Below are 23,943 nucleotides of genomic sequence, written 5' to 3'. Positions count from 1 at the left end.
TGCATTTACATTCCATCTTTTAAATTAGAAATGGTTTTACCTAGCCTGAAGACTCCTATTAGACCACAGACTTAATTCTTTAACAACTGCTCATTTCCAAAATTCCATTGCACCCCAAAAATATACCATTATCTACAACTGAAATGTATTTCAGTTGTAGATAATACATTATGTATAGATAATACATTGTACAATGTATTCATTTCCTGAATTAGCAGTAATGATCCCTAAAGTGAGAGAGTAACATCATCAAAATGGCAGAATAAGAGTTTTCTACCACCTTCCCCCTCCCAAAGAACACCAATTTTCACAATCACCCATGGACAAGAGTGCCTTTGTGGAAGTCCAGGAGTCCAGCAGAGAAGTTCCAGTACACGATTGGTGCAAAAATCCAATTATATAGGACACATTGAAGAGTAAAGACTGGAAGAGGTTACGCCTTCTTCAACTGCAAAGACAGCGACATAAGACTTTGAGGAACACGAAAAATCAAGGAAACAAGATACCACCAAAAGAATACAATAGTTTTCCACAGTAACTGACCCCAAAGAAATGGAAATCTATGATTTGCCCAATAAAGAATTCAAAATTGTTGTCTTAAGGAAGCTCAGTGAGCTATAAGAAAACACAGAAAGACAATTCAACAAAATCAGGAAACCTATACACAAACAAAATGAGGAGTTTAACAGAGAGACGGAAATCTTAAACACACACACACACAGAAACTGTGGCTCAGAAAAATACAATGAATGAAATGAACTATGCAATAGAAAGCATCAACATCAGACGTGACCAAGCAGAAGAAAGAATCTGTGTAGAAGACAAGTCATTTGAAATTACCCATTCAGAAAAGGACATAGAAAAAACAATGAAAAAGAACGAAGTAAGCCTATGTATGTAAAGCCTGTAGGATATCATTCAAAGAAACAATCTATGCATTATTGGAGTCTCAGAAGAAGAGAGGGACAAAGGGGCAGAAAGCTTATTTAAAGAAATAATGGCTTAGAACTTCCCAAATATGGGGAGGGATTTGGAAATCCAAGTTCAAGAAGCTCACAGATCCCCAAACAATTTCAACCCAAAAAGATCTTCTCCAAGACACATTACAATAAAACTGTCTAAAATCAAAGACAAAGAGAGAATTTTAAAAGCAGCAAAAGAAAAAAATTCCTCACATACGAGGGAACCACCTTACAGCTATCAGCAGACTTCTCAGCAGAAACCTTGCCGGCAAGAAGAGAATGGGATGATATATGCAATGTGCTCAAAGAACAAAAACTGCCAGCCAAGAATACTTTACCCAGCCAAGCCGTCCTTCAGAAATAGAAAGACTTTTCCAGGCAAACAAAAGCTGAGGGAGTTCATCACTGCTAGACCTGCCTTACAAGAAATGCAGAAAGAAACTCTTCAGGCTGAAATGAAAGATGCTAATTAGTAATATGGAAACACATGAAAATATAGAACACACTGGTACATAGTCAAAATCAGATACTCTTATACTGTGGTGGTGGAGTGTTAATCACTTAACTCTAGTATAAAGGTTAAAGGACAAAAATATTATATATAACTATTGCTATAATAATTTGTTAATGGATACACAATATAAAAGATATAAATTGTGACATCAAAAACATAAAATTGGAATCTACAGATTCAATGCAACCCCTATCAAAATCCCAAAAACATTTTTCACAGAAATAGAAAAAAATCCTAAAATTTATATGGAACCACAAAAGACCCCAAATAGCTAAAGCAATCTTGAGAAAAAAGAGCAAAGCTGGAGGTATCACATTCCCTGATTTAAAATTATACTACAAAGCTATAGTAATCAAAACAGCAAATGGTATTGACAGAAATCAAAATGGTATTGACAGAAAAGCACACAGATCAATGGACCAGAACTGAGAGCCCAGAAATAAACCCACATATATATGGACAATTAATTTATGACAAAGGAGCAAAGAACATACAATTGAGAAAGGAGAGTCTCCTCAATAAATAGTGTTGGGAAAACTGGATATTCACATGCAAAAGAATAAAATTGGACCCCTACCTTACACCATTCACAAAAATCACTCAAAATGGATTAAAGACTTAAATTTGAGACCTGAAACCATAAAACTCCTTGAAGAAAACACAAGACCTTAACACTGGTCTTGGCGATGATTTTTTGGGATATGACACAAAAAGTACAAGCAACAAAAGCAAAAATCAACAAGTGGAACTACATCAAACTACAAAGCTTCTACACAGCAGAAGAAAAAAATCAACAAAATGAAAAGGCAACCTACAAAAGGGGAGAAAATATTTTCAAACCGTATATCTGATAAGGATCGATATCCAAAATATATTAAAAACTCATATAACTCAATAGCAAAAACCCAAATAATCCAGTTAAAAAATAGGCAGAGGAACTGAATAGATATTTTTCCAAAGAAGACATACAAATGGCCAACAGGTACATGAAAGTTGCTCAACATCACTAATCAGAGAAATGCAAATCAAAACCACAATGAGGGGAGGGGCAAGATGGCGGAAGAGTAAGACGCGGAGATCACCTTCCTCCCCACAGATACATGAGAAATACATCTACACGTGGAACTGCTCCTACAGAACACCCACTGAACGCTGGCAGAAGACGTCAGACCTCCCAAAAGGCAAGAAAATCCCCACGTACTTGGGTAGGGCAAAAGAAAAAAGAAATAACAGAGACAAAAGAATAGGGACGGGACCTGCACCAGTGGGAGGGAGCGGTGAAGGAGGAAAGGTTTCCACACACTAGGAAGCCCCTTCGTGGGCAGAGACTGCGGGTAGCAGAGGGGGGAAGCTTCGGAGCCACGGAGGAGAGCGCAGCCACATTGGTGCGGAGGGCAAAGCGGAGATTCCCGCACAGAGGAGCGGTGCCGACCAGCACTCACCAGCCCGAGAGGCTTGTCTGCTCAGCCGCCGGGGCGGGCGGGGCCTGGGAGCTGGGGCTCGGGCTTCGGTGCTGGCCGGGAGGGAGTCGGGGAAAAAGACTGCGGCTGCCAAAGAGGCAAGAGAATTTTTCTTGCCTCTTTGTTTCGCGGCGCGCAAGGAGAGGGGATTCAGAGCGCCGCCTAAACGAGCTCCAGAGACGGGCGCGAGCCGCGGCTATCAGCGCGGATCCCACAGCAACAGGGACGCAGAGGGAAAAACGGAGAGATTCCCGCACAGAGGCTCGGCGCCGAGCAGCACTCACCAGCCCGAGAGGCTTGTCTGCTCACCCGCCGGGGCGGGCGGGGGCTGGGAGCTGAGGCGCGGGCTTCGGTCGGATCCCAGGGAGAGGACTGGGGTTGGCTGCGTGAACACAGCCTGAAGGGTCTAGCGCACCACAACTAGCCGGGAGGGTGCACGAGAAAAAGTCTGCAGCTGCCGAAGAGGCAGGAGACTTTTTCTTGCCTCTTTGTTTCGCGGCGTGCAAGGAGAGGGGATTCAGAGCGCCACTTAAACGAACTCCAGAGACGGGCGCGAGCCGCGGCTATCAGCGCGGACCCCAGAGACGGGCATGAGACGCTAAGGCTGCTGCTGCCGCCACCAAACAGCCTGTGGGCGAGCACAGGTCATTCTCCACACCGCCCCTCCCGGGAGCCTGTGCAGCCCGCCACGGCCAGGCTCCCGTAATCCGGGGACAACTTCCCCGGGAGAGCGCACGGCGCGCCTCAGGCTGCTGCAACGTCACGCCGGCTTCTGCCGCCGCAGGCTCGCCCCGCCTCCTCCGTACCGCTCCCTCCCCCCGGCCTGACTGAGCCAGAGCCCCCGAATCAGCTGCTCCTTTAACCCCGTTCTGTCTGGGCGGGGAACAGACGCCCTCAGGGGACCTACATGCAGAGGCGGGTCCAAATCCAAAGCTGAACCCCGGGAGCTGTACGAACAAAGAAGAGAAAGGGAAATCTCTCCCAGCAGCCTCAGAAGCAGCGGATTAAAGCTCCACAAACAACTTGATGTGCCTGCATCTGTTGAATACCTGAATAGACAACGAATCATCCCAAATTTAGGAGGTGGACTTTGGGAGCAGGATATATTAACTTTTCCCCTTTTCCTTTTTTTTGTGAGTGTAGATGTGTATGCTTCTGGGTGAGATTTTGTCTGTATAGCTTTGCTCTCACCGTTAGTCCTAGGGTTAGGTCCGCCCGTTTTTTTTTTTTGTTTTTTTTTTTTTTTTTTTGGCTTAAAAAAATTTTTTTTTCCCTAATAAATGTTTTCTTAATAATTTTTTCCTTATTTTCTATTTTTAAAAAAATTTTTAATAAGTTTTTTCACATTTTTTATTTTGAAAAATTAAAAAATTTTTTTCTTAATAAATTTTTTCTAAATAATTTTTTTCTTATTTTTAGTATAAAAAATTAATAAATTTATTTTTAAAAATTAAAAAAAAATTTTTTTTCTTAATAAATTTACTCTTAATAATTTTTTTCTTATTTTTTATTATAATTGCTTTATTTTATTTTATTTTATCCTCTTTTTTTCTTTCTTTCCATTTTTTCTCCCTTTTATTCTGAGCCGTGTGGATGAAAGGCTCTTGGTGCTCCAGCCAGGCATCAGGGCTGTGCCTCTGAGGTGGGAGAGCCAACTTCAGGACACTGGTCCACAAGAGACCTCCCAGCTCCACGTAATACTAAACGGCGAAAATCTCTCACAGATCTCCATCTCAACATCAAGACCCAGCTTCACTCAACGACCAGCAAGCTACAGTGCTGGACACCCTATGCCAAACAACTAGCAAGAGAGGAACACAGCCCCATCCATTAACAGAGAGGCTGCCTAAAATCATAATAAGGCCACAGACACCCCAAAACACACCACCAGAGGTGGACGAACCCACCAGAAAGACAACATCCAGCCTCATCCACCAGAACACAGGCACTAGTTCCCTCCACCAGGAAACCTACACAACCCACTGAACCAACCTTAGCCACTGGGGACAGATACCAAAAACAACGGGAACTACGAACCTGCAGCCTGTGAAAAGGAGACCCCAAACACAGTAAGATAAGCAAAATGAGAAGACAGAAAAACACACAGCAGATGAAGGAGCAGGGTCAAAACACACCAGACCTAACAAATGAAGAGGAAATAGGTAGTCTACCTGAAAAACTATTCAGAATAATGATAGTAAGGATGATCCAAAGTCTTGGAAATAGAATAGACAAAATGCAAGAAACATTTAACAAGGACGTAGAAGAACTAAAGAGGAACCAAGAAACGATGACAAGCACAATAAATGAAATTAAAAATACTCTAGATGGGATCAATAGCAGAATAACTGAGGCAGAAGAACGGATAAGTGACCTGGAAGATAAAATGGTGGAAATAACTACTGCAGAGCAGAATAAAGAAAAAAGAATGAAAAGAACTGAGGACAGTCTCAGAGACCTCTGGGACAACATTAAACGCACCAACATTCGAATTATAGGGGTCCCAGAAGAAGAAGAGAAAAAGAAAGGGACTGAGAAAATATTTGAAGAGATTATAGTTGAAAACTTCCCTAATATGGGAAAGGAAATAGTTAATCAAGTCCTGGAAGCACAGAGAGTCCCATACAGGATAAATCCAAGGAGAAACACACCAAGACACATATTAATCAAACTATCAAAAATTAAATATAAAGAAAACATATTAAAAGCAGCAAGGGAAAAACAACAGATAACACACAAGGGCATCCCCATAAGGTTAACAGCTGATCTTTCAGCAGAAACGCTGCAAGCCAGAAGGGAGTGGCAGGATATACTTAAAGTGATGAAGGAGAAAAACCTACAACCAAGATTACTCTACCCAGCAAGGATCTCATTCAGATTTGATGGAGAAATTAAAACCTTTACAGACAAGCAAAAGCTGAGAGAGTTCAGCACCACCAAACCAGCTTTACAACAAATGCTAAAGGAACTTCTCTAGGCAAGAAACACAAGAGAAGGAAAACACCTACAATAACAAACCCAAAACATTTAAGAAAATGGGAATAGGAACATACATATCGATAATTACCTTAAATGTAAATGGATTAAATGCTCCCACCAAAAGACACAGACTGGCTGAATGGATACAAAAACAAGACCCATATATATGCTGTCTACAAGAGACCCACTTCAGACCTAGAGACACATACAGACTGAAAGTGAGGGGATGGAAAAAGATATTCCATGCAAATGGAAATCAAAAGAAAGCTGGAGTAGCAATTCTCATATCAGACAAAATAGACTTTAAAATAAAGACAATTACAAGAGACAAAGACGGACACTATATAATGATCAAGGGATCGATCCAAGAGGAAGGTATAACAATTGTAAATATTTATGCACCCAACATAGGAGCACCTCAATACATAAGGCAAATACTAACAGCCATAAAAGGGGAAATCAACAGTAACACAATCATAGTAGGGGACTTTAACACCCCACTTTCACCAATGGACAGATCATCCAAAATGAAAATAAATAAGGAAACACAAGCTTTAAATGATACATTAAACAAGATGGACTTAACTGATATTTATAGGACATTCCACCCAAAAACAACAGAATACACATTTTTCTCAAGTGCTCATGGAACATTCTCCAGGATAGATCATATCTTGGGTCACAAATCAAGCCTTGGTAAATTTAAAAAAATTGAAATCGTATCAAGTATCTTTTCCGACCACAACGCTATGAGACTAGATATCAATTACAGGAAAAGATCTGTAAAAAATACAAACACATGGAGGCTACACAATACACTACTTAATAACGAAGTGATCACTGAAGAAATCAAAGGGGAAATCAAAAAATACCTAGAAACAAATGACAATGGAGACACGACGATCCAAAACCTATGGGATGCAGCAAAAGCAGTTCTAAGAGGGACGTTTATAGCAATACAAGCCTACATCAAGAAACAGGAAACATCTCGAATAAACAACCTAACCTTGCACCTAAAGCAATTAGAGAAAGAAGAACAAAAAAACCCCAAAGCTAGCAGAAGGAAAGAAATCATAAAGATCAGATCAGAAATAAATGAAAAAGAAATGAAGGAAACAATAGCAAAAATCAATGAAACTAAAAGCTGGTTCTTTGAGAAGATAAACAAAATTGATAAACCATTAGCCAGACTCATCAAGAGAAAAAAGGAGAAGACTCAAATTAATAGAATTAGAAATGAAAAAGGAGAAGTAACCACTGACACTGCAGAAATACAAACGATCATAAGAGATTACTACAAGCAACTCTATGCTAATAAAATGGACAACCTGGAAGAAATGGACAGATTCTTAGAAATGCACAACCTGCCGAGACTGAACCAGGAAGAAATAGAAAATATGAACAGACCAATCACAAGCACTGAAATTGAAACTGTGATTAAAAATCTTCCAACACACAAAAGCCCAGGACCAGATGGCTTCACAGGCGAATTCTATCAAACATTTAGAGAAGAGCTAACACCTATCCTTCTCAAACTCTTCCAAAATATTGCAGAGGGAGGAACACTCCCCAACTCATTCTACGAGGCCACCATCACCCTGATACCAAAACCAGGCAAAGATGTCACAAAGAAAGAAAACTACAGGCCAATATCACTGATGAACATAGATGCAAAAATCCTCAACAAAATACTAGCAAACAGAATCCAACAGCACATTAAAAGGATCATACACCATGATCAAGTGGGGTTTATTCCAGGAATGCAAGGATTCTTCAATATACGCAAATCAATCAACGTGATACATCATATTAACAAATTGAAGGAGAAAAACCATATGATCATCTCAATAGATGCAGAGAAAGCCTTCGACAAAATTCAACACCCATTTATGATAAAAGTCCTGCAGAAAGTAGGCATAGAGGGAACTTTCCTCAACATAATAAAGGCCGTATATGACAAACCCACAGCCAACATTGTCCTCAATGGTGAAAAACTGAAACCATTTCCACTAAGATCAGGAACAAGACAAGGTTGCCCACTCTCACCACTATTATTCAACATAGTTTTGGAAGTGTTAGCCACAGCAATCAGAGACGAAAAAGAAATAAAAGGAATCCAAATCGGAAAAGAAGAAGTAAAGCTGTCACTGTTTGCAGATGACATGATACTATACATAGAGAATCCAAAAGATGCTACCAGAAAACTACTAGAGCTAATCAATGAATTTGGTAAAGTAGCAGGATACAAAATTAATGCACAGAAATCTCTTGCATTCCTGTATACTAATGATGAAAAATCTGAAAGTGAAATTAAGAAAACACTCCCGTTTACCATTGCAACAAAAAGAATAAAATACCTAGGAATAAACCTACCTAAGGAGACAAAAGACCTGTATGCAGAAAATTATAGGACACTGATGAAAGAAATTAAAGATGATACAAATAGATGGAGAGATATACCATGTTCTTGGATTGGAAGAATCAACATTGTGAAAATGACTCTGCTACCCAAAGCAATCTACAGATTCAATGCAATCCCTATCAAACTACCACTGGCATTTTTCACAGAACTAGAACAAAAAATTTCACAATTTGTATGGAAACACAAAAGACCCCGAATAGCTAAAGCAATCTTGAGAACGAAAAATGGAGCTGGAGGAATCAGGCTCCCTGACTTCAGACTATATTACAAAGCTACAGTAATCAAGACAGTTTGGTACTGGCACAAAAACAGAAATATAGATCAATGGAACAGGATAGAAAGCCCAGAGATAAGCCCACGCACATATGGTCACCTTATCTTTGATAAAGGAGGCAAGCATATACAGTGGAGAAAAGACAGCCTCTTCAATAAGTGGTGCTGCGAAAATTGGACAGGTACATGTAAAAGTATGAAATTAGAACACTCCCTAACACCATACACAAAAATAAACTCAAAATGGATTAAAGACCTAAGTGTAAGGCCAGACACTATCAAACTCTTAGAGGAAAACATAGGCAGAACACTGTATGACATAAGTCACAGCAAGATCCTTTTTGACCCAGGTCCTAGAGAAATGGAAATAAAAACACAAATAAACAAATGGGACCTAATGAAACTTAAAAGCTTTTGCACAGCAAAGGAAACCATAAACAAGACCAAAAGACAACCCTCAGAATGGGAGAAAATATTTGCAAATGAAGCAACGGACAAAGGATTAATCTCCAAGATTTACAAGCAGCTCATGCAGCTCAATAACAAAAAAACAAACAACCCAATCCAAAAATGGGCAGAAGACCTAAATAGACATTTCTCCAAAGAAGAGATACAGATTGCCAACAGACACATGAAAGAATGCTCAACATCTTTAATCATTAGAGAAATGCAAATCAAAACTACAATGAGGTATCATCTCACACCGGTCAGAATGGCCATCATCAAAAAATCTAGAAACAATAAATGCTGGAGAGGGTGTGGAGAAAAGGGAACACTCTTGCACTGTTGGTGGGAATGTAAATTGATACAGCCACTATGGAGAACAGTATGGAGGTTCCTTAAAAAACTAAAAATAGAACTACCATATGACCCAGCAATCCCACTACTGGGCATATACCCTGAGAAAACCATAATTCAGAAAGAGTCATGTACCAAAATATTCATTGCAGCTCTGTTTACAATAGCCAGGACATGGAAGCAACCTAGGTGTCCATCATCGGATGAATGGATAAAGAAGATGTGGCACATATATACAATGGAATATTACTCAGCCATAAAAAGAAATGAAATGGAGGTGTTTGTAATGAGGTGGATGGAGTTAGAGTCTGTCATACAGAGTGAAGTAAGTCAGAAAGAGAAAAAGAAATACAGTATGCTAACACATATATATGGAATCTAAGGGAAAAAAAAAAAAAGAGGTCATGAAGAACCTAGTGGCAAGATGGGAATAAAGACACAGACCTACTAGAGAATGGACTTGAGGATATGGGGAGGGGGAGGGGTGAGATGTGACAGGGTGAGAGAGTGTCATGGACATATATACACTACCAAATGTAAAATAGATAACTAGTGGGAAGCAGCCGCATAGCACAGGGAGATCAGCTCGGTGCTTTGTGACCACCTAGAGGGGTGGGATAGGGAGGGTGGGAGGGAGGGAGATGCAAGAGGGAAGAGATATGGCAACATATGTATATGTGTAACTGATTCACTTTGTTGTAAAGCAGAAGCTAGCACACCATTGTAAAGCAATTATACTTCAATAAAGATGTTTAAAAAAAAAAAAAAAAAAAAAAAAAAAAAACCCACAATGAGATATACCTCATACCTGTTAGAATGGCTATTATTAAAAAGACAAGAGATAACAAATGCTGGCAAGGATGTGGAGAAAAGGGAACCCTTGTGCACTGTTAGTGGAAATGTATATTGGTACAGCCACTATGGAAAACAGTATGGAGGTTCCTCAGAAAATCAAAAATAGTAATACTATATGATCCAGCAATTCCACTTCTGGGTATATATCCAAAATAAATGAAACCAGGATCTTGAAGAGCTATCTGCACCCTCATGTTCACTGCAGCATTATTCACAATAGGCAAGACATGGAAACAACCCAAGTGTCCATGGAAGGATGAATGGATAAAAAATGTGGTATATATACAATGGAATATTATTAGGCCACAAAAAAGAAGGAAATTCTGCCTCTTGCGATAACATGGATGGACCCTGAGGGCATTATGCTAAATGAAATAAGTCAAACAGAGAAAAACAAATACTATATGATCTCACTTACATGTGGAATCTAAAAAAGCCAAACTCATAGAAACAGAGAGTAGAATGGTGGTGGCTAGGGGCTGGGGAAATGGGGAGATGTTGGCCAAAGGGTACCAACTTCCAATTTTAAGATGAATACATTCTGAGGATCTAATGTAGAGCATAGTGACTATATTTAACAGTACTGTATTTCATAGTTGGAAGCTGCTAAGCAAGTAAATCTTAAATGTTCTCATGACACATACACAAAAAGTGTTAATTATGTGAGTTAATGGGTGTGTTAACTAGCCTTATCGTGGTAATCATTCCATAATATAGCCATGTATCAAATCATCACCTTAAGCTTACACAATGTTATATGTCAATTATATCTAAACAAAGCTTGAAAAAATTTTTTTACTTTTTACTTAAAAAAAGGGGGGGACTTCCCTGGCAGTTCAGTGGTTAAGACTCCACGCTTCCACTGCAGGGGGCAGGGGTTCAATCCCTGGTCGGGGAACTAAGATCCTGCGTGCTGCATGGCGCGGCCAAAAAAAGTAAAAAGTAAAAAAATAAAAATAAATAAAAAATAAAATAGAAATAAATAAAAATTTGTAAAAGGTACACAAAGCAAAATGGTTGCTCTTGAGAGGTCCATAGGCTACTGGGACATGTAGAAGGAGTAAACGGACAAAGGTACCAAAAGAAAGAGGTAGGGAAGGCTCCAGGCAGCGGTCACAGCACTAACAAAGGCAGGGAGGGGTACGAGAGCATGGCACGCTTGGGGACCCTCACGGAGGACGACATGGTCAGATGTACCATGCGTGAAAGCCGTTCTTCCCGAAATGACAGCTCCCGTGGTGACAAGAAGCACATATGGACAAGTGTGTGTGCAAAAGAATCAGTCATAGCCTGAGTGTCACTGGGCATATGCCCATGTCTCCAGCACAAAGAGAAGGGGGGAAGCACATCCTCTCTGCTGCCCAAGGGAAGGAGGGAGGGGTAGATGTCCTAGCGCTGGCCCTTGGCAACTCAGAGATCACAGAAGGAAGCCAACCAGCCTGAGCGCTCACCCGAGGCAAGGCCCCGTGTGAAGTCCTTTCCAAGAATGGCTTCACTGACTCCTCGGAGCAGCCCTTGCAGCTACGAAGGACTGTCATTTATCCCCAGCTGCCAGAGGGGAACCGGAGACTCAGAGAGCTTGACTATGAATACAAGGTGAACACAGTCACCAACTCCACGGTGAAGGGGCCAGGAGACCAGGTAGGGCTAAAAAGCCAACTTTCAAGAAAGTTTTAGCCCAGGTAAGCAGGCAGAGAAGGCCACCATGATGGCCAATTTTATGTTTATGTGTCAGCTTGACTGGACTACAGGATGCCCAGATATTTGCTTAAACATTATTTCTGGGTGTGTCTGGGAGGACGTTTCTGGATGAGATGAGCATTTCAATCTCCAGAATGAGTAAACAGATCACCCTCCCCAAGGTGGGTGGGCACCATCCAATCCGTTGAGGGCCTGAATGGAACAAAAAGGTGGAGGAAGGGAGAAGTCACTCACTCTCTGCCTGACTTTGAGCTGGTCATGGGTCTTCCGCCCCCAGACTGGAATGTACAACATCAGCTCTCTGGTTCTCAGGCTTCTGGACTTGGACCAGAAATACACCATGGGCTTTCCTGGGTCTCTAGGAGAGCAGATTGTGGACCTTTCAGCCTCCACAATCATGTGAGCCAACTCCTTATAATAAATCTCTTTATACATCCCTATATCTATATTCTGCTTCTCTGGAGAACCCTGACTCATGCAGCCACCAACAGCTCTCCCAGCCCGCCCCCTGCAAGCGGTCCTGGCTGAGACAAGCAGTGACAAACAAGGCATCATGTCCAAAACTAAGAAAGTTAATTCCATTCTGAAGGAAAAGGCATTTCCCACCGAACATCAAAAGACAAAGCCACCCACTCTGGTAAGTCCCCCAAAGCACTGTATTCAATTTCTTTGAGGCACTAACCACAGTGGTGATTAAAGACCCAGCTATGCAGGCATGGATTGAATGTCTGACCCTCCCATGTGAAGGCATGGGCTCTGCAGCTTTGTTTAATGCTGCGGCCCCAACACCAAGCTGACGCCTAGGTCTCAGCAAGTACTCAGTAAATATCTGAGTGAACTAATGAGTAAATGGCACAAAAACAGGAACAAGAAAGAGAATGAGAGAATTAGTTCTTTATGAGGCAGTAGATGGAGTGGATCTGGACTTTGGAGCCAGAGTCCCTGGGTTCAAATCCCTACTCTACCACTTACCAGCTGCGTGACATTGGACAAGTTATTCAGTCTCGGGGGCTCTACGGTTCATATCTGTATTATGGGATAAGAGGAGCAACTACCAACCTCATAGGGCTGCGGTGATGATGCCTCAGTTCATTAGTACGTGTGAGGTACATAAAACCTGACACATTTGACAACTTAATAAAAGTGAGCTTAGCTATGATTATTATTAACACTCATACTCCAGAGCAGTATGTATATACAACCCCAGCACTCTTGACATTTTAAGCCAGATTATTCTTTGTTATGGGGCTGTCCTGTGCATTGTAGGATGCAGCATCGCTGCAGCAGCATCGCTGAACTGTACCCACTAGATGCCAACAGCACTCACCCACCCTCAGTCGTAACAACCAAGTATGTCTCTAGACATTGACAAATGTCTCTTGGGGGGAGGGGAGATCGCCCCCCCCCCTTGAGAAACCTTGACCTAGAGCACACTTTCCCATATTAACTTATTAAAGGCTCTGAGAAGTCCAGCTGGTGGCCTTAATCCTACTCATCCACTGGTATGACTACAGAACTCTTCCCTTGTGGGTCACCATGAAACCTACCTTGGGAAATATTCCTGTGCAGTACTTAGGAGCCTCCGGCCCAGCACCTAAAAGGGACATCCTTCAGCAGATCATGGGTAGATGGGGCAGTCGCTCTATTAAGCCAGGAGACCAAGGCCCAAGTCCTAGCTCTGACCTTGAACTTGCTTTGTGACTGAGTTGTTCTCAGATCCCAGCTTCCTCCCCTGTAAATGGGGCATGATAACAGAGGAGCTTGCCCTTCTACCACTGCACAGAGTTGCTCTGAGGACCGGAAAAAGCACTGTGTATCAATATATACATTTTAAAGTGATCTTATTATTGTTATTATCATTTACCCTTCAGATTTAAGCTCCCACTGGGAAAAAATATTCACAACAAACAGGAAATAAAATAACGCACACAAGACCAGGAAGCTTTAAGTCAAGACTGTTGGCCCTAAATGACTCAAACTGACATTCCCCCAAACAAGATAGCAACAGTTGGACTTTGTATTTTGCCTCCCTCCCTAATGGTAGAATAATAATGCACATGAACAATTCCAGAACTGGTCTTCTTCCCCAGACCCTCAGTATGTATGTTTGTTTCTCTGTGTTAATGAGTCATCCAAAATCATGCAGTTATTCAGCACGGAAAACAGATACCACTTTTTGCCCATCACATAGGAAATAATGTTAATACTCATTGTTGGCAAGAGTGTGGGAAAATGGTCTCCTTCACTCACGGTTGGTGTGATTATAAAATGGCATGTTTTGGGGGGATTCCCTGGTGGCGCAGTGGTTGAGAATCTGCCTGCCAGTGCAGGGGACACGGGTTCGAGCCCTGGTCTGGGAAGATGCCACATGCCGCGGAGCAACTAGGCCCGTGAGCCGCAACTACTGAGCCTGCACGTCTGGAGCCTGTGCTCCGCAACAAGAAAGGCCACGATAGTGAGAGGCCCGCGCACCGCGATGAAGAGTGGCCCCCGCTTGCCACAACTGGAGAAAGTCCTCGCACAGAAACGAAGACCCAACACAGCCAAAAATAAATAAATAAAATAAAGAATTATAAAATGGCATGTTTTTGAAGTCCAAGTTGGCAGCATCTATCAGATGGGAACATGTACACTTTAACCCAGCAATTCCATTTCTAGAAACGTATCCCCAGTCGGAGATAGATCAACATGCAAGGCCACTGCAGAAACAACACAAATGTCCATTAACAGAGGTTGGATAAATGAAATACAGTGCAAAGTACATGTGAGACCATACAGCGGAGCAGACAGTGGGGAAGCCTGGACTGCAGTCCTGTTTCCACATCTCACTAACTACGTGATTTGGGGCAAGTCATTTCTCAATCTGTCACTCACTTTGCTCAACAGTAAACTGGGGAGTTCCCTGGCGGTCCAGTGCTAGGACTCTGCACTTTCACTGCCGTGGCCTGGGCTCAATCCCTGGTGGGGGAACTAAGATCCTGCAAGCCGAGCGACGCGGCCAAAAAACATAAACAAAACAAAACAAAAAAAAACAAACAGTAAATTGAGAAAACTGTAGCACCTACCTTACAAGAGAGTTGGTAAGATTAAATTAAATCATTTATTGAGGGGACTTCCCTGGTGGCGCAGTGGTTAAGAATCCGCCTGCCAATGCAGGGGACACGGGTTCAAGCCCTGGTCCGGGAAGATCCCACATGCTGCAGAGCAACTAAGCCAGTGCTCCACAACTACACAGCCTGCGCTCTAGAGCCCGCGAACCACAACTACTGAGCCCACGTGCCACAACTACTGAAGCCCGCACACCTAGAGCCCGTGCTCCCCAACACAGAGGAGCCACCACAATGAGAAGCCCACGCACCGCAACGAAGAGTAGTCCCCACCCACCGCAACTAGAGAAAGCCCACGTGCAGCAACGAAGACCCAACGCAGCCAAAAATAAATAAATAAATAAATATAATAAATCATTTATTGAGCACTCCAAACAGTGTCTTGCAAAAAGTAAGCACTCAGTAAGGTTAACCATTACTACTACTATTATTATTAGCATCCATGCAATGGCCCACTAGGCATCCATGAAAAAGGATGTGCTGGATCTCCATGTGCTGCCATGGAAATGAAGCCCTAACAAAAAACCACATGTCCATCAACAAGAGATGGTTAAATAAATTGTGGATGATTCAGAATAAGAACTACCTTGTAATGAAAAAGAACTAACTACTGATATGCACAACCACATGAATGAATTTCACAAACATAATGATGGCAAGAGAAGCCAGACTCAAAGAGTACATAGGATTTCATTTATATTGAAGTTCAAGGACAAGCAAAAGGGATCTATGACAACGGAGCTCAGAATAGTGATTCCCTTGGATGGGGTAAGAGTGGGAATAGACTGGAAAGAGGTACAAGAGAGTGTTATAGGACACCAGAATGTTCTATGTCTGTTTTTTGTTTTGTTTTGTTTAAATTCCTTAAGTAGAGAATGCAATTTTTTAATTTAATTTTATTTTTTTAATAGAGCAGGTTCTTATTAGTTACATATTTTACACATATTAGTGTATATATGTCAATCCCAATCTCCCAATTCATCTCACCACCACAACCCCCCACCACCCCCATAGAATGTTCTATGTCTTCATGATCTGGCGTTTGGTTATCTGTGTGTTCACATAGGTAAAAATCATCCAGCTGCACTCTTTGGATTTCTGCATTTTACCGAATGCAGCTTTGTGACCTTGGGTGATGATTTAACCTCCCTGAGCCTCACTTTCCCGTGCCTTGCAGGGTTGTTGTGAGGGAAGGAGGTAAGGGTATGTACGGTGCCTGCTTGGGACAGACTCTTAACAGGCAGCTGCCTCCCTCCTGCCCCCAGGTCTGGGCTAGTCCACACCACCCACCTGGACCCAAAGGCAAATCCTAAACAATAGCTTGATCTGGAAATACTGATCAAAACCTGCAACATCCAAAACAGACTTCAACACATGCTTTTCAGAGCAGGGGCTCTCCTGAAGACCTACCAGAACAGTCCACCCATCCCCTACGAGTACTCAGAAAGACAACACCAAAATTAAATTAAACCTCACCCTACCCAGCTGTACCACTGGTCACTCCTCAATGACCGCTCAGTACACCCACCCACCACCCACTCTTGGTACTCACGGATTTCACTGAATCCTCCAGAACCAATGTCCACTGGTCTGGGTGCCTCTGGTCTGAGAACCTCGGGCCTGAGCTTGGCTGGCCAGAGCTCCTCAGGCCCCAGCACCACTGGAGCGAGTTTTCCTTGGCTCGGCTTCGATGGATCCTGCTTCACCACTCTCAGCTCCTTTGGTTTGAGGCTCACTGGTCCGAGCACCACAGGCTTGAGGTCCAGGGGTCTGATGGCCTCTGGATCCTGCTTTGCTGCTTGTCTACTGGTTCTCAGTAACGAAGCCAGCGTGTCCTGGCCTGTGTCCTCTAAGCAGGAGATGAACAAAGGAAGGGCCTGACTCCCTCGGGTCTCTAGATCTATGATCAGCTGCCTGGCCTGATCTCGCCGAGACCCAGAGCCTGCCCGCTGTTTGGAAAGAAAGACATGGCACTATTATCCACGTGCCTTCCTGTGAATCTCACCCTGTCCCCCCATTCCCCATCTACCTAAGTCTAAACAATCAGGCACCTCCGCAAACATTGAGCCTGTAGTTGCACTGAGCGTGTGCCACCTGCCAATCTTTATCTCTTCAATCAGTACGTTGGAGGTGTCTGCGGTGTGCCCAGCACCGTGCCAAGTGCTGAAAATGCAGCAGCAAAGCATCGCAGTCTTCAGGGACCAAACGTCTAGCGGGGGATGTGAACAGACACATCAACGACACAGCAAAGAGAGAAGTGCCAGAAGGGAAAGCACATGGGGCTGGAAGGGTACAGGGGCACTCAACTCAGCCTTGGGGCGTCAGGGAGGCCTCCAGGAGGGGCTATCTTAGCTGAGACCCCAGGGAATGTTAGGAAGTGAGTAGTGAATTCAGAGAAATGAGAGACATAAGGGGGGAGACAAAGTGAGAGAGGAGACCTTTGCACCGTTGTGTCAAGAAAGCTGTGGAAGCCACTGAAGAGTTTTAAGAAGGGAGTGACGGGGACTTCCCTGGTGCGCCAGTGGCTAAGGCTCCGTGCTCCCAATGCAGGGGGCCCAGGTTTGATCTCTGGTCAGGGAACTAGATCCCACATGCCACAACTAGGAGTTCGCATGTCGCAACTGAAAGTTCCCGCAAGCCGCAACGAAGATCCAAAGTGACGAAACTAAGACCCGGCGCAGCCAAATAAATAAACAAATAAAAAGAAGGGAGTGACAGAGTCAGATGCCTTTTAAAAAATCATCCTGGGACTTCCCTGGTGGCGCAGTGGTTAAGAATCCGCCTGCCCATGCAGGGGACACGTGTTCAATCCCTGGTCCAGGAAGATCCCACATGCCGCGGAGCAACTAAGCCCAAGGGCCACAACTACTGAGCCTGCCCTCTAGAGCCCACGAGCAACAACTACTGAGCCCACGTGCCACAACTACTGGAGCCCGCGTGCCACAACTACTGAAGCCCGCATGCCTAGAGCCCGTGCTCCGCAACGAGAGAAGCCACCGCAATGAGAAACCCATGCACTGCAATGAAGAGTAGGCCCCGCTCGCCGCAACTACAGAAAGCCCGCGCGCAGCAACAAAGACCTGTCACAGACAAAAATAAATAAATAAATTTATTTTAAAATTAAAAATAAATAAATAATAAAAATTAAAAAATCATCCTGGGGGCAGGGTGGACCATGGCAGGGAGTGGGCCATAGCCAAGTCAGGTGGTGGCAGAGACTTTGCAGCTGGAATGGAGAAAAGCGAGAGGACATACCAGAGAAATAGGGAGCGGAAATTGACAAGACTTGGGCATTGATTGGGTGGATTGTGAAGTTGCAGGAATGGTCCAGGTTGACAGGTGTCAGCATGGTGGTACCAGACAACGAGACTGGGGATCTGGTTATCTGCTGGTCATCCTTTGAGGCCCAGCTCTGGGCAAGTTCCACAGGGATAAGACACCACCCTGTCCTCAAATATCCTACAGCAGCGTGGTCCAAGAGAACTTTCCATGATAATGGAAATGTTCTTTATCTGTGCTGTCCAATATGGCAGCCATCAGCCACATGTGGCTACTGAGAACTTGTGTCATATGACTGAGGAGCTGCATTTTGTGTTCAGTTTTAATTACTTCATATTTACATTTAAATAGCCACATGTGGCTAATGGCTCCTATATTGAATAGCACGGACCTATACTATCATTGAGAAGGTAATTCTCACTAGCAAAATTAGCTGCATGCCTACTTCTCTGCAAGTAAATCGTGGTGTTTTGGTTTCTCTCAACATTTACTGAACACTCACAGACACTGTGCTAAATGCATCATTTCATTTAGTCCTCCTCAACAACCTTAAGGGGTTAAATTACAATTATCCCCACCTTATGGATGAGAGAAACTGAGTCTAAGAAAGGTGCTGCAACTTGCCAATATGTAACAAAGCCAGGATGACAGCCCAGATCCATGTGGTTTCGCCATACTAGGGGTGGCAAAATGGTGGCCCATTGTTCATAAGACATTCTTTAAAAATTCCGAATTTGTTGCTAACATTTTTTTTTTTTTTAACTTTTGGGTTTATTTTATTTATTTATTTATTTATTTATTTATGGCTGTGTTGGGTCTTCGTTTCTGTGCGAGGGCTTTCTCTAGTTGTGGCAAGTGGGGGCCACTCTTCATCGCGGTGCACGGGCCTCTCATTATCGCGGCCTTTTTTTTTTTTTTATATTGGAGTATAGTTGATTAACAATGTTGTGTTAGTTTCAGGTGTACAGCAAAGTGATTCTGCTATACATATACAAGTAGCTATTCTTTTTCAAATTCTTTTCCCCTTTAGGTTATTACAGAATATTGAGAAGAGTTCCCTGTGCTATTTTTGCTAACATTTAAAATCAGGGAACTCGACATCAAAATCAAGATTTCCAACTTCTCGGGAATTCCCTGGTGGTCCAGTGGTTAAGACTCCGCGCTTTCACTGCCAAGGGCCTGGGTTTGATCCCTGATCAGGGAACTAAGATTCCACAAGCCACACAGCAGCGCAGGCAAAAAACAAAAACAAAAAAACCGTAACCTGGCAACACTGGGCCAGCATTCTGGTATGACCATACTCATCTGGAGCTGGGGGGCAGGGCAGAGGCTGCCCGCTCTAGTGCCCACCCATTGGGCCTCCAAGGACATTCGAGTTTATGACTCCTGTGAATGTACCTGATGGCAAGGGTAGGGCCTCAAATCATTTCCACTCCTCAGTACACAGCAGATGCTCATAAGACTTCTTTTAATATTATTATTCATTGGCAATTTTCCATATGATATTTATCCTATTAAAGACTTCCTCACTGGATCAGGCCAAGTTCCTGGATGATGCAGAAACTGGCTGCAAGCAGCCCACAGGGCACTGTGCAAGGGCCTCTAGGAAGCCACACACTCCCACTATATCTTGTGGTAAAAAATACCTCCTGTTCCCTCCTGACCTCACAGGCCTGTGGTGAGAGTCACATAAGACAAAGACATGACAGTGCTTTTAAAGAGAACCTCAAATGTTTGACTTTATTATTCTCTTCATTACCTGCAGTAGGCCCCTCATCTCCAAACCCTTTACAAAACATAATCGTAACTCATGAGGGGCTGGCCAAGGAGGACAGGGCACAGCCAGCTACCATATGATGTGCCCTCACTCTGTGCCTGAGACTTTACTGTTTCACACCCGTTATCTCTTTTAGCCCTCAGGGCAATACTGCTATTGTCTCCACTTCACAGCCCAGGACACTGCGGATCGAAGAGGATACAGTGTCAGGCAGTGGGTTTCCTGAACCTCCACGTTAGAGGAGGAAAAAACAGTACACCGCTGCAGCAGCTAACGGTGTACTCTGATGGTGGAGGGCGTGGAATCGCTTTAGCAAGCCCTCGAAAAGGTGTTTGGGGTTGTTCGGTTCCTCTGGGCAATTTAATGAGCTCGACGCCCTGCGGGAAAACGGGGTTCCCTGACAATGGTTCCCCAAAGGGAGCGGGTACTGCGTGGCACAGACGCGAGAGGAGAGGGCGGGAGCTCGGCCATTAAGTCACGGTGTGGCTTCAGCAACACTCTCCGCGCGGCCTCGCTGTCCCCATCTGTGACCTGAAGTGTGCGCGGCGCGGGAAGCTGGGGGCGCCGGCTGGGGGTGGGGTGGGGGCCGCACCTGGATGTCCTCGATCATGTCGGGGGTGAAGAGCTCGCGATTCAGCAGAGCGTCCCAGAGCGCGGCCACCTGCAGCTCGCCGACCAGCCGCACCCGGCACCGCCGCAGGAGCCGCCGGTCCGCCTCGTCCATGTCGAGCAGACGGCAGAGCCCCCAGCCGCCTCTGACCGTTTCCGGGTTTCGGCCGCCGAGCCCCGCCCTCTCCCCAGGACCTGCCCCGGGACCTGCCACCGCGTTTCGCCCCGCCCCCATCTCCCCGCGCCCCTGGGTTCCGCCCCCAGACACCGCCCTCGAAACCCATCCCCGCGTTACTGCCCCGCCCCCAGGCCCCGCCACCTCACTACCTCTAGCGCATTCGGCTCCGCCCCCGCGCCCCGCCACGCCCGCAGGGCACGACCCGCTCCCGGGACACACCCGCGAATCTCCGTCACGGGCCCCTGCCGGAATTCATTACCACTTCGCTTTCGCAGAGACTCGGAGTCGGTTACTCTTCTAGTAAGAGAGACTGTCATGCCTGGAGCCATGGTCTGTCCCGCCCCATTCGACCCCTCCCGGGCATGATTCCCCTCTAGCCCCCTACCCTGCCCCCAATGAAACCATAAGTCTCCGCCCCGTGCCCAGATATCCTGGTTTACTTTGCCAAACTTGTCTCATGCAACCAAGCCCACCTTATAGGTCTCCCACTCCCCTCTTCCCTCCCTCCCACCCTAGCACCTCCCACAAAGAAAATAACCGGCAGAAATCTTGTCCTCTGAACAGTTTGTACGGCTCATTTCCTCATTTCAAAAATTGCTCCTATGTCAACAATATTTCAATTTAAAAAAACATTGTGCTAGTCACTTTACATTGTATTACCTCATTTCTCCCTGACTACAATCCTACCAGGGTGATAGTCTTTTCCTCCATTTTCCAGATGTGGACGCTGGGGCTGTAGGAAGTGAAGTCACTGTTAAAGATCACAGAGGTAGTAAGTGGCAGAGGCGGGTAGGATTTAAACCCGAGCCCCACTCAAAGTCCACACACAACCGGGAATCCACTTTAGAATGTATTCTCTTGAGCAGCGAAACCTCAACCCCATGCATTCATTTATTCCACGAATATTTATTGAGATCCTATCTGTGCCAAGGTCTGTAGAGGCACCAAGAATATAGAGACGAACAAAACAGACTTTAAAAGGCCTGCTTTTATTTATTTATTTTAGGCTGTGTCGGGTCTTCGTTGCTGCGCGCGGGCTTTCTCTAGTTGCAGCGAGCAGGGGCTACTCGTTGTTGCGGTGCGCGGGTTTCTCATTTCGGTGGCTTCTCTTGTTGCGGAGCACAGGCTCTAGGCGTGTGGGCTCTAGGGCTCATGGGCTTCAGCAGTTGTGGCGCGCGGGCTCAGTAGTTGTGGCTCAAGGGCTCTAGCGCGCAAGCTCAGTAGTTGTGGCGCATGGACTTAGTTCTTCCGCGTCGTGTGGGATCTTCCCACACCAGGGATCAAACCTGTGTCCCCTGCATTGGCAGGTGGATTCTTAACCACTGCGCCACCAGGGAAGTCCAAAAAGCCCTGCTTTTAGGTGCTTACATTCCAGTGGGAGGAGACAGATTATAAACAATATAAATAAATAAAAGATACAGTATGTTAGATAGTGATAAATGCAAAGGAGATAAGACTAAATAAGCAGAGCAGGAGGACATGAAATCTCTTTCTTTATATCCCCAAGGAACTTATGTCATTGGCTCAATGAAAGTTTACCTCACTCACTTGTGCCTCTCCTCCACCGCCCCCACCAGCATCACCATACACATATCCCTTTCCCGTGCTTAGGACAGGACCTTGTACATTCTAGAGTGGAGATTGCTTTTTGGTATACAGGATTAGGAGTCCTGGATTCTAAGCCTTGGGCAAATCCCTGCCCGTCTCTGGGTCTCAATCTCCCCCATCAGGATACGGTGGAGTTGGACTAGAAACGATCCCTAAGGTCCCTTCCAACTCTGACGCTCTAGGATTCTATGAATAGGGTTAAAGAGAATAGGGACCAGCGACTGCTTCCCCACCCCAGCAACTGTTGCTAGACAAGGGCCATCTCCTGGTAGAAGTGGAAACTCCTCCCTGGATAGGGGAGGTGTTTTGGCATCCCATCATGCATCGCGACTTCGCCTCGCTAGGAGGCACGTTTTAGCCTCTTTGGTCGCCACCATCCTTTTGGATCCAGCCGGAGCGCGAGTCTCGTTCCTATGACAACCGCGCCAGGTCCAAGCGCAGACGGCGGGTGGCAAGGGTCAAAACAGATTCTCAAAGTTGAAGCCCTCGAACTGTTCAGTCCGCGCCTTTGGTGCGCCGGGCCTTTAAGTATCACGTGACTGCCCGCCGGCTTGTCCCTCCTCTTTCCCCTCCCCAGGACCCGGCGAGCGCTGGTGTGGAGCGGAGGCTCTCGGGCCCGCGGAGTAACTGGAGCACAGACGCTGCCGCCGGTTAGGACGGTGCCCTTTCCAGGTAACTACTTCCCGGCGTGACGCGCGGAGCCGCAGATGCGGCGGGACCGGGCGGGCTCAGGGATCTCCCGTCAGTTCCTTCTCGTTCCCGGTCCCCCCTGGGCCCGGGGGGAACCCGGAGCCGATAGGGCCTGGCCCAGGGTTCTCTGGGGCGGCTAGGGATGCGGCTGTCTCCTGGAGGGTTGCGACCTCCGGGGGGAGCTCGAGGCGGGGCCGAAGCTCTGGGACCGGCTGCCTGGTCCGGGGGATACTGCCCGAGGGCGATAGCCTACCTGTTGGGCAGGTTGTTTCCTGCCTTGAGGCCGGCACCGTCGAGCTGTCAGCAAAAGAACACAGCGCCCCGGCACTTGGGCCCTCTAAGTGGAGGCGACTGACACAGTTGAATAAGGCACTGGTTGCACTGCATGGTAGAAGAAATAATGGCAGTAAATACCGCTTATTGGCTGCTGACCCCGTGCTCAGTAAATCCTTTACATACATTTAACTCCCATTTTGATCCTTTCAAGGTGGTATTATTTACCCCCATTTTATGAAGGAGGACATGAGGCTTAGCAAGTTTTAAGTAATTTGTCCAAGGTCATAAAGTGGTAGAGGACAGATCCCAATGTTAGTCTGATTACGGAGTCCATGTGCTTAATTAGTAGCCACATCACCTTCTCAATTTTTAGCGTGCTGTATGTGTTTTGTAAGAGAATAGGTTATAGATTGCCTTTACAAAGCAGAAACTGGTTTGTTTTAGGATTTTATTCA

At 45.0% G+C, this 23,943-nt stretch overlaps 2 protein-coding genes across 8 annotated transcripts in view; one reads left to right on the top strand and one right to left on the bottom strand.

Moving 5' to 3' along the window:
* The window catches only part of CASP9 (caspase 9), a 38,767-nt gene extending 17,867 nt beyond the window's left edge, over positions 1 to 20,900 (bottom strand). For 3 of the 4 annotated variants that reach the window (XM_061184916.1, XM_061184914.1, XM_061184915.1), the window contains exons 1-2: positions 20,720 to 20,897; positions 16,624 to 17,020 (exon numbers count right to left, since the gene is read on the bottom strand). In XM_061184916.1, the coding sequence (XP_061040899.1) occupies positions 16,624 to 17,020; positions 20,720 to 20,851 (529 nt within the window). In that variant the 5' untranslated portion in view covers positions 20,852 to 20,897. Of the gene's footprint in view, positions 1 to 16,623; positions 17,021 to 20,719 lie in introns of all 4 variants that reach the window. The other variant, XM_061184917.1, reaches the window with a different exon arrangement.
* A 2,022-nt stretch (positions 20,901 to 22,922) lies between these two features.
* The window catches only part of DNAJC16 (DnaJ heat shock protein family (Hsp40) member C16), a 36,128-nt gene continuing 35,107 nt past the window's right edge, over positions 22,923 to 23,943 (top strand). For 3 of the 4 annotated variants that reach the window (XR_009700413.1, XM_061184910.1, XM_061184909.1), the window contains exon 1: positions 22,923 to 23,194. The gene's annotated coding sequence lies outside the window, so the exon portion shown is untranslated. The remainder of the gene's footprint in view (positions 23,195 to 23,943) is intronic. The other variant, XM_061184911.1, reaches the window with a different exon arrangement.

The sequence above is a fragment of the Eubalaena glacialis genome, chromosome 3, assembly GCF_028564815.1.
Source record: "Eubalaena glacialis isolate mEubGla1 chromosome 3, mEubGla1.1.hap2.+ XY, whole genome shotgun sequence".
Lineage (NCBI taxonomy): Eukaryota > Metazoa > Chordata > Mammalia > Artiodactyla > Balaenidae > Eubalaena > Eubalaena glacialis.
Note: the sequence above shows the minus strand (reverse complement) of the source record. Positions and strands in the feature narration are given on the sequence as shown.